Raw genomic sequence first — 11911 nt, 5'->3', positions numbered from 1 at the left:
AAGCTACAGGGGGCCGACATAGAGCAAATCAGAACCACTGTTTAAGTGAATGGGGATGGGCTAATAGGGAATTTTTTAAACTTATAGATATCATTATGAAACTTTGCAAGTTGATTACTGACATTAAAACAACAACTTTTTGTATTACAGTATTTTCCAAAAAGTTTGAATAAATATGAAAAATCATCAATAACTTACTAATGATGCGTAAATTTGCATATCTGCAAAGCCCCAAAATCTAGATGTTGGACAAAAGCAGAGTGTGAATACAAGTGTCCAACTGCCTGAAGCTTTTCCTAATCACAGTTCAAATTTGATCAATAACCCATAGAAAATGAATTTTTTACTCTGTTTTTTCCAAGGGAATGTCTAGCCCTTTCCTAAAATACCAGCTGGAGACTCCAAAAGGACACTTTTGGTCCACATGAAATGTAACTGTGTAAAAAATGTATTTTCTATGGGTTATTGATCAAATTTGAACTGTGATTAGGAAAGGCTTCAGGAAGTTGGACACTTGTTTTGTTTTCAAAATTTAAAAACAAATTGGCTTTGTTTTCTTCCAAAATCTAGATTTTGGGGCTTTGCAGATATGTAAGTTTACGCATCATTAGTAAGATATTGATGATTTTTCATATTTATTTAAACATTTTGGAAAATACTGTAATACAAAAAGTTTTTGTTTTAATGTCAGTAATCAACTGGCAAAGTTTCATAATGATATCTATAAGTTAAAAAAATTCCCCATTAGCCCATCCCCATTCACTTAAACAGTGGTTCTGATTTGCCATGTCGGCCCGCTGTATCTTTCCAGCAGCTTGTTGACAAGGTTGTCCACCCAGGTTGTGATCGTGGAAGGTCCTAGATGTCATTTTTGGTGAACAACCTTTTACAACGCTCCATGTCCATAAAATCACTTTGCCCCCTGGGTAATAAAGGTTCATACTGTTTTAGTAACTTCTAATTTTTAAAATAGCCTATTGGTTTTGTCACTTATTTTTGCAGCTGTAAATTTGATTAATTTGTCTAGGGGCCTATTCCATTTTATTGTCTTTAGTTTTTATTTATTACTGTATTGTCATATAACACAGCCGTGGAAGCATTGCCATTTTGTCAATGCATTGCACAACTTCATGTGCAGCCTATATGAACAATAAAGTTCTTGACTTATCAATCTTGAATGTTTCAGGACTGTTCACACTTCACAGACATTTCGGGGGGCAATGACTCAAGAAAAAAAAGAAGTACAAAAGTCAGTATTGTTTTAGCTGGTTTCATAATTAAAACAGTGCCTACCTGAGTGATACCAGTTATATTTACCATAACTGAATTGGGGTGGGGCTGGACGGATGCGTTCTTTCCATGATAAGTCAGAACAAGTTGCAAAGTTAATTTGAGAAGGCAGGGCATGCCAAGTACACTCTAATTATAAGTCTTATTTTCTAGGGGATATTACTATACATTACATTTTTTATATTAGATAGAATACATTTTTATTTTTATTTTTTATTAAGGGGACTTTTGGTTGGGGACACGAGGGCAGGGGCTTGGATCCTACAGTGCACGTTCCTGATTCTTATTTTACAACTCGTTTTCGAAAAACTACCCTGATACGTCGTGGCAAAAGCTCAGGAGTCTTGGTTGTGCTTCACAAAACACTCAAATCCATCTTCTTAATTATTTATCTTAACTGCCCGTTTTACTGTTTTTGTTGTGAAGGTTGCACTGCTCAGTTTCCTGTATTTTCTGGCTGTCATCGGCTAACTTGACCGGTCTTGGCTGCCGCCCTGAGGTGAGGACCGGCATTGAGGAAGTGAAGCGAGTAGAGCTCTAGAGTTCCCTCTTCCCACCAAAGGATGGCATCCATCCCTGCTGTTTTTTTCTCTCTCTTAGATCCATGTGTGGTCACACATTATTCGTAGATACTACACTTTTATATTTCAGTTTTCATAGGCCTACCATATAATAGGTCTACCATGCGAAAATGTACAGTTTACGTTCAATAACTCGACGGATTAACAAAGGTGGATAGAATTGACGGGAGTGATGGGCTTGTGATTGATGTGGTGGCACACCCAAGTGGTCAATGCGTGTACTACAACTACACATTTTCATGGAATATTATGAAAAATATTGATCAATGCAAAAAGACTATTGGGTATTTTATCTCTGCAAAAGTTTAAATGCATTGCACCTAACTGAACGTCATCGTAAATGTTTCCAATTGTTCGTCCAAAGTATGCAAACTTTAAAGTGGAGCTCAAGGTGGCTGAAAATATGAAAGTCACATTATGATTTACGATGGCTGCACAATGGTGAAGTGTTTTCACGAGATGCATCCCTCTACGTGTGTTGTTTAGAAAGGATGAGGCAGCTGCAATGCTGTCTGCCATCTAATTATAGATGGACATTTGCCCCTTTGGAGCGTGTTATTATTAGAAATCGCACAGAGCACTTGACTCAATAACTATGTGAGGGATTTCAGCAAGGGAATCAAATTTTATACAAGTGGCAAATTATGTAACTGAGCATAAGAGCTGATAAAACAAACAAAAAATAACCCAAATTTGTGGGATTAAAGAGCCTACATTGAGGGGATTTTTTGCTTGAGGTTTTATCCCTTACAATACTGGCAGAGCAGGGAATGAATAACACCACTCCAAGGCCAGAGGTAATAGGCTACCCGCTTGTATTGCATGGTGCCTTTAGCATAAACTCTTATTCAAACATACTGAGCAATGATGGGATACATATGGTGATGGACAGATGGCTGTTAACGAACACTTATCAGTTTCATGCATTTTAACAAATCCAGGATGAGACTGCATCTCCAGGGAGGTTTGTGAATTAAGGAACAGAATACAAAGAGCTTGGTAATCAAGTTGGTTGAAAAAACACAAAGAAAGATTGTTTGGTTGGTTACAGAGGCATTACCAGTTGGACTAAAGAACTGACAGTACTGTCACCATCAGTAATCCAAACTGAAAAAAACATAGCCTTCCAAGATGAGGACAGAGGCAGGACGTGCGTGGGCTTAATAGAAAGGTTGAAGCAGACGCAGTAGAAAATGGTAAAGGTGAAGAGTTTAGAGTGGCAGCCTGGCTGAGCTCAGGTCGGGTTACAGTGAGGCAGCAGCAGGGTGTGTGAGAGTGTATCCTGCAGGCAAGTAAAAAAATAAAACATTAAACATGAGCACAATGTCAACGAGTTCAATAATTTATTCAAATACAAATCTTGTTAGGTAATCGGCTACATATCAAGAAGTCCAAAAAGGAAAATAACACAATAGGTACTGTTGTATGTGTTCACTGCCTTGTTTACCCTGGGAAAACATACATGTCAGTGAAAAAGGTTAGTTAAGGCACTTTTAACCAAGGGATTATGCAACATTTCAAGCCATTCATTTCAGGGTGGTTGTGTTTTTTATAATGTGGAGTATTTCAAATTCTTTAAACATTTAAGACTTGGTAGGGATATGCAACAATTTGTTGTCAGAAACGTAACAGAAGCAGGTAGGGTTAAGAAGGTAACGGCGCTCCAGTTTTTTTTTTTTTTCTGTTTGAGACTCAAACATGAAGGTAGTCCAGATTGGGCACAGTTTTATACGGAAGTGTAAAAGTTATATCCCAACTTCCACCAGTTCATCAGTCAGCGCTTCACATGTGCTCTGGGTGGTTCTGCAAACATTTGATGAATTCTGCAACTGGCTGGCTATTGAAGCAGATCTGGTAGACAGCAGTGAAAAGAGGGAACCTGGAGAGACAAATGAATGATGGGAATTATTAAAGGAAAAGTTCGACATTAAAGGGAAAGTTTGACAATTAACGTGTTTATTAACAAATGATTAATCAATTATAAAGGTGATGGTGCAGATGCAGTTACCTTCAAACACAACAAAGCTAGCTATCCTCCAAATTCCAGTTGTTGTGCTAAGTTAAGCTAACCTGCTGCTAGCTGTAGCTCCATATTTACCGTATGACATTAGTGTGGTACCAAAGTTCTTGTTTAACTCTCAAAGAAAGCGTATTAGTGTATATTTACAAAATGTACTAAATACAAACGTGTATCAGTAATTGTAGGAATTATAAAGAAGATATCACATCTTGTGATTAAAATCCTCTTCATGAAATACGAGACACACTTACTTGTCCACCATGTTTTTCTGTTTGAGGATCTGGTGGACCTCCTCTGCAGTCGCCGGACCTTGAAGCTTCTGACCGTTCAGCATCTCTTTCTCTAACTCTTCAATGGTCTAAAAACAGACAGAGATTTGGTCTTCAGTTGCAGTCAGCGATTCAGGAGAATGCTTGTGGACAACATTTTTTTTTAGTCAAAATCAGTGAATATCTACTCACAATCTGCTTCCTATCCGTAGCCTACTGTGTGTGCCCTGAAATAAACTCTTATGTGTAATACACAACTTAGGCTCTGTAAACTGGCATGTTGCTAGCTACTGGGGTGGGCCCCCTTTGTTTACATACCAGTTTACAGAGCCTAGGCTGTGTATTAACACCAAAAAAACATGGATTTTTTTTCTAGTACTTACAGGTAGCAGATCATGAGGAGATATTCACTGATTTTCACAAACAGTGTATTTGACAACAAGCATTCTCCAGAATTGCTGACTCCACCTTTAAATGATCACAGAGTGGTAGAGATGATCAAAGAGTTAACCCAGAGGGAGAAAAGAAAAATCTGATCCTCGTACTTTGCCTGTTTTGGCGAAAGCTTCCCCGATCTTGCGGTTGCGTCCACCGTAGCAGGTTGTGATTAGGTCAGCGATGCCGCAGCTCTCCAGGAAGGTTGCCGGGGAGACCTTGCAGTTTGTGCAGAAGACCTTGGCGAAGGCGATCATCTCCATCAGGCCCAGACGAATCACTGCTGCCTTTGTGTTGTCTCCGAATCCCAGGCCATCACAGAAACCTGCTCCCACTGCTACAATGTTCTGCAGCAACGATGAAGAAAGAGGACCTGCTGTTATTGTATTACACTCTTTGAACATTGATATCTGGTAGCAATGCATATGAGAAACCTATGCCTCATGGAGCCAGGCCTGCCCACACAAATGGCTGGGCCCCTGAAAACCTCCAGTCAATGGGCCCCCCTTACCCATTACTCCTATCAACAATGAGTGTGAGTGCGCTCATCCCTCAATAAACACATACATGCATTTGTAGAGAGACTAACTATCTTATCAACCAGGGACAGTTGGGGGAGCAAGGGCTCATTACTATTTTAAAATAGTAGCACATTTCTGACTTAGCCCAGCATACCTACCAATTTATTTTGATTCCTTTCACTCACACAATTGTTTAACAGATCAACTGATCTCTACAAAATAATCAGTTCACACAGAGACATTGTTCTTCTTTAGTATTCACTAAAGCAAACAGTTTTTTCACAATTTGCACGTTTTCTATGCTACTAGTTTCTGGTAAGATACATTTACACTAATTGACTGCACCATATATTGCACTTTTTTGTATTTCTGCACATGACATTAAATAATTTGAAATATGTTGGTGGTATTGTTGAAATAGATAATACTTAAAAAACAACATCAACAACAAATTCTTCACACACAAATGAAAAAAAGGCGGTTCTCTACATGAATAACCAAACCAAACCAACCTACCCTCAAAACTATAAAGTTGGCCTATGTTTGGTTGCAACATTTAGGCTTAGTTCATTCTCCTCTCATCACTGCAAAAGCACTGAAATCATTACAAAAAAAGTTCTTAATCTTTGAACTCAAATCTGTTCCTTCAATTATTTCCAACTTCTTTATGCCTTGTGTCTTTCTTTGCATTAAGAACTTTTTTAAGTCTATTTTTATTTTTTATTTTTAGAAACAATACAGAAAGCAGGACCTTGGTGGTTACGGCAATAATTAAAACAGGATGATGCTGCTCGTCAGCTTCATTGTGGTATGACCCGTCTGGTTGGTCAATTGGCCAGGTTTCTGAAAAACTGGTCAGGCTGGTAGTGTCAACCTGAAGACTTATGTCAAAGCCTTTAGAAGGTATATTCCCCAAAGGGAAATTCTTTTTCACAAAAATTTACATTATGTGGAGAGAGAATTTAAACCTGTTTGTAGACTCAGGAAAATTACAGAGTAACTAATGTAGAAGAACTACAAAAGGTACCCAACCTGTTTTTTCATGGGGTCCAAATACTTTTCACAACGACACCCAGACACAAGTAGCAGGTAGGCCTACATGTGTTTTCCGTGAGCAGGAACGAGTCAGGAAATATAATCCAGCCAAAACTGTTTAATATCAAAACCCAATCTTGTCACCATTTGGCACACAAAGGGTTCATAGGATGGATTAAGTTTGAAACAGTTACACTCCGCTGTGCTCAATCTGAAACATTTTGAACATTTCTGCTTTTCTACTGCTTTTTAAATGGCCGTAAGAGGAGCCGCGGCTCTGTGTAAACACCCAACGTTGAATAGATATTGACATAAATAAAATGGTAAATCTAAAAATAAAGTTTAGCTTAGTTAGGTTCTTGGCTTCCAAAGACCATGGGCCCCCCAAGTGGCTGTGCCCTAGAAAGCCTTCCCACTTTCTACCCCTTATGGGCGGCCCTGCATCGAGCCCAGACTATTTAGACAAAAAGACTATCCTCAATGCTCTACGGCCATTATTGACTGGCTTCTGCAAGCAGCTTTGTCTCTTCACAGCGTTTGACAGCCTTTTTTGATGTTAAAAAAAAGAAATCCTTAATGTTTAAAACCCCAATGAGATTATTAGTGGTAAATTGTTTTTAAAGATGAAGCCAAAGATAAAGTAAACATGTTTATACAGCAATGAACGGCCGTACCTGCATATGTTTTTTTTAAGTCTGTTATCTCATGATAACAGGTTAATTAAATCATTTCCACAAGAAAACAAGTGTTGTTCATTAAGTGATAAGGAAAATAAGAGGAAACAGAAACGCTTGTGATAATAGGATTATTCTCCGGTTCTCTTTGTTGTTTCGTCGTGATTTCCAGATAACGGCATTTAACCTTAAAAGTATGAAGAGGAAACTACTTCTGTTTTCTCGTCGAGATATTTAACTTGTTATATCAAGAAAGGTTGACGGTATTAAAAATAGTTCGAATCATGGCCGTTCTCAGCTTCCATATAAATTATTTGTATAAACATGTTGTTTTATTGTTTTCACAAAAAAACTGATTAAAGAAGTCTAGACAAATGGTCAATTCAAAAGATAAATATTTTGAAGATGTATCCAAATAAAAAGCTACAGACATATTTCTGTTAGATTGTATGTTTTAGGGGTCAAACATGATGTTGAAAGGTCTGCTTGTGCTCAGGTGGTTGTAAAATAAAGTAAATGTGTTTGAAGAAGGAGAAAAGCAGACCTTGAGCGCCCCACAGATCTCCACAACATCAGACTCTTCCACCACGGTCACACGGAAGTTGGTGGTCTGCATCAGATCCTTAAGCATCGGCCCGTGAGCCTTGTCTTTGCACCCTGAGTCCAAAAAAACAAATGTGTCATCGGTAAAGTGGAGCACTTTTAAATTTAATCCCATTAGAATATAAATATGCATGTATATATCCTGTAAAATACTAATAAACAACAACGTGTCCTAGAAGGATGTGTATAATAACCAACATGCATTAACTGGGCTTTACATAACCCGAGTTAATGAAAGTATCCCTTGAGTTTTCACGCAAAATAAATGCATGGAAAAGGTAAAAATGACATGGGAAGACAAAACCTAGGGTTTGACTGGGTTTAATTAAAATTAGGGCTGTCAAATTAACGCGTTAATTTCGATTAATTAATCACAGAAAAATTAACGCGATTAAAAAAAATTACACAGATTAATCGCACTTCTATAATGCCCTTTGACCCGGTGCAAAAGTGGTGCGCAGCTCGGTGAGCTGCACCCAGCTGCACCTGTAGCTTGCATACACGGCCCGCACGGGTGAAAGGGAGAAAAGAAAAGAAAGAGGCAGAGGAAAGGGCGGGGCCGAGGACTCTATGGACGGTTTATGGTATGCTCCGGGCAAATAAGCATGAAGGTAGGAAGACATCTTACTTTATTCTCCGCAGTGTCTGTGCATTATTGATTTAGTGGGTGCAACAATATAGGTTCAAAACAGTATCTCTCAATCTTCCTCCGTGTGTCTCAATTTTGTTTGCTAGCTGTCTCGTCTCCCGCGTAAACGGACACCCGCCCCGTGTGTGTGTGTGTATGTCAATATTTTATTGTATATTTATTTGTTTTATTATTTTTTGCCTATGAGTACGACGATGGTGAATGAATCGGCATAGGCATCTGTGGAAGTGCAGCGCTGTCTGTTGTGGAGACAGAAGTTACGAGAGACGGAGAGCGAGAGAGCGAGAGAGAGAGAGAGAGAGAAACTGTAGCAGGCGATACAGCTGTGTATAAACAGGTATAAAAGTGTCATAAAAGTATGCGATTAATTTAGATTAATTAATCACAGAGCCTGTAATTAATTAGATACATTTTTTTAATCGCTTGACAGCCCTAATTAAAATGTTGACCATAGTTTAGTAATATATCCCAGATGATCCAGTTCTGTCCTTCTTGCAGCTCTAGCTTCACTCAAAATGATATAATATATTTCCGCTGATGATTGTATCCTGTAAGCCTTGTATTTAAAATATTCTACATTATACTATAATAAGTGTAGATTTCTAACTCAAGAATTTAAACTTGTTGAATGTCCATCTGTCCTCCTTACCAATGGTTGTTTCACAGAACTTCTCATCGGCGACCTCGTTGGCGATGTTTGCTCCCATGAGGACCGTCATGGCGATGCCCAGCTTCGCATGGATGACCTCTGAGATCAGCTTCAGACCCTCTGGTCCCGCATCCACACCCTGGTATAGATAGACAACCACAATATAAAAATAAATAATAAAATCCCTCTCAATCATGGGCGCATTACGTCCACCAAATGCAAAAGGTCACCTTTTAAGCAAAAAGCACCTTTTTTATGGTTTTTCAACATTAATGTATGTAGGTCCTCCGTGTGACTAGAGACTCGCCAACCTAACTTAGCACTACCTCCACCTGTGATTACCCCCCCCCCCCCCAGTTACCCCTGAATCAGCCAACCAGGGCAGACTGGGCTTTTTGCTTTTTGGAGACAGAAAGAAGTATTTCAGGCAGAGGCTGAAAAGACGAGATTCTGTGAGAAATATGAAGGAGATTTTTGGACACTACACCATGAAAGCAGTTTCTAGTAGAAACCCAAATTATAATTTTGAACCTGAAAATGGGAATAATATGTGACCTTTAAGTGAAATTGAACAGGTAACTTCCTATCCCGATGTGTTACCTTGATGAGAGACATTCCCACAGCATCCTTCTTGATGTGGTCTTTAATGGTTTCGCAGATTTTCCCGATAAACTGATGGGGGATGACGAAGATCAGGATGTCACATCCTCTCACAGAATCAGCCACGTCTGGAACAGCCAACTGAGGGAGACAGTGGAGAAACAATGAGACTACAATCATATGGCAGCAACAAACAAACACTCAATAAATAGGTTTTGATTGCAATTTTTGGTGCTCACCACATTGGGGGGCAGCTTGTGACCGGGCAGGTACTTCACATTTTCATGGTCTGTGTTGATGATTTCTGTGAGTTTGCGGCCGTTTATCGTCTCCTCGAACACCCACATGTTCACTATGGTCTCAAACTTGTCATACTTGGCCGCGTTGGCACCCACAATTTTGGCAATGGCAGAGCCCCTGTCGAGACATAGGAGACACACAATGATTCGTCTGGTGTCGAGATAGCAATGGCTGCTTGAACTTTTGTTCTGTGATATGTACATTATATTTGAATTCCAGTGGGTTTCAGACTTTGGGAGTTTCTCAGCTCTGATGTGACGCCGCAGTGATATATATAAAAAAATTTAATTATATCTAATTAGACAGTTATTGATTCTCAGATATTTTTCTGACTGATACTTAAAGTAGTAATGTTAGTTTACACTTCAACTCCACTACATTTCAGATGCATATATTGCACTTTTTACTCCACTTCGTTTATTGGATAGCTGTAGGCCTATTTACAAGTTACTTTACAGATTCAGATAGTAAACATAAACCATTATAATTAGGATTTATCATTATACATTTTTACACCTTAGTATATAAAGTCATATCAAATTAACTCCACTTTTACCAGCTGTAACATCAAAGGAATGTTTACACAACACATTAATGAAGAGTAATTATAATACAGTAATATTATAACAATAATAATCAAATTAAAAGATGATGAACACACCACTTTTCATATAAAGTACTTTTATTTTTGGTACTTAAAGTTTAATTTGAAGCTGACACTTCTGGACTTTTACATTTAAGTAAGATTTTGAATGCAGCTCTTTCATAGCCAACTTCATGATTTAAACACAGTAAGGAATCTTAGATGTTAAATTGGGCCCTGACACGTGGACCTCTGGATTGTAGGGAATTGATTTAGTGTCTCATTACTACATAGTTTTCCAGACAACAATAACACTACACGTGAAAGATAAAAATAAGAACCCCATTGTTTAGACACAAGAAGAGTCTCATTTAAAGACAACCTCTACAGTATAATAATATGGGCTACGGGGCGACAATATAATAATCAATATAAAGTATCAGCAAACGTGTAAGTCCTGTCACAACTAATCTCACTCGTAGAATGTAAGTAAGATAGTTTTGGGGTACTTTACTTGTGTATTTCCATGTTGTGCAACTTTATAATCCAACTCTAATACATCTCAGAGGGTAATGTTCAACTTTTACTTACTTTGCAGATTAAGATGTCAAATTATGAACGGTTAAAGGTCAAAATACAACTAAAGTAGCTCCGCTTAATCAGCTACAGCTAAAATTCTTACTTCATGTTAATGCATCAATAATGATAATTATTTCAAAGCACACAGATCTGCTACATAATGAACATATGCACTAATATTTTACTAACATGTTGTTGATAATAACCATTTTCTTAAGCAAGTCTTTAATACATTAATTATGTATTTCTACATTGCGGTGCAGCTACTTTTACTTAATTAGACTAATTTAAATCTTAAATGTCATGCTGGCTTAGAGATCTGCACTGATTTAACACAACACAGCTGGAAAATTTTAGGCAGGAGCTGCTCTGTAATAAAGACTTCGGAGGTAGTGAGGCATCAAAAGGTCACCAACTCAGACTGTGCGGGACTCAGGAGACCTCCACTCTGCATAATCATAAACCAGTCTGCAAAGAAGCAGCAGAGTTTATTAACTTTATTAATCATTATTTTCTGCTAGTCACAAAAAGCATAGGTTGCCTTCTTTCTTACAAGTTTGCCAACGTTTAACTTCTGTTCCCACAGAAACCTCTACTGTGTGAAATACAATCCAGAAAATAAAAAAATTGCCATATGGTGACCGTAAACTGAGAACACCCCACTATTTAAAACACTAAACAGACTTACATACACCCAAAAGGGCATTCAAGTTAATTCACACTAAAAAAATGCCATTAACTCACCAGTTGCCAGAGCCAACCACACAGATTTTCTTGGGTGCTGCCATCATGCGTTTGACCTTCCAGACTGAGCTGCTGCTGCTGCAGTGAGCACAAACTGAAGGAGATATTTATACCAGTCACACAGCTGAGGCCCAGACGCACCCTCTCCTGCCGGTTGGTCTGCTCTGCCGCCCCTCAGGGTCACTCTCTCTCTTTTCACACACACACACACACAAGCGACAGGACAGCTCATGATTCAAAACTTCTTACAAGAATGCTGGTAACTTCTAAACTGGAAACACTGGATTAAGGTACTCCTGATGTTTAAATGAACTTTTACTTGCAAATACATAAGTATCCAGTGTTGTACTAATTTGTTAACCGAGGTCCCAATTGGCTT

The 11911-nt window shown here is 38.5% G+C and overlaps 1 protein-coding gene across 1 annotated transcript; it reads right to left on the bottom strand.

The window, feature by feature from the left end:
• Positions 1-3195: 3195 nt before the first annotated feature.
• On the bottom strand, positions 3196-11648 carry gpd1b (glycerol-3-phosphate dehydrogenase 1b). Its single transcript, XM_080025764.1, has 8 exons — positions 11533-11648; positions 9566-9743; positions 9327-9467; positions 8727-8865; positions 7370-7482; positions 4706-4942; positions 4143-4249; positions 3196-3750 (listed from the first exon to the last, which is right to left on the bottom strand). The coding sequence occupies exons 1-8, from the start codon at positions 11577-11579 to the stop codon at positions 3654-3656; spliced, it is 1059 nt and encodes a 352-aa protein (XP_079881890.1). The 5' UTR covers positions 11580-11648; the 3' UTR covers positions 3196-3653.
• Between the last annotated feature and the right edge of the window lie 263 nt (positions 11649-11911).

This window comes from Ammodytes marinus (genome assembly GCF_949987685.1).
Source record: "Ammodytes marinus genome assembly, chromosome: 4".
Lineage (NCBI taxonomy): Eukaryota > Metazoa > Chordata > Actinopteri > Uranoscopiformes > Ammodytidae > Ammodytes > Ammodytes marinus.
This window is presented reverse-complemented; position numbering and strand designations above follow the sequence as displayed.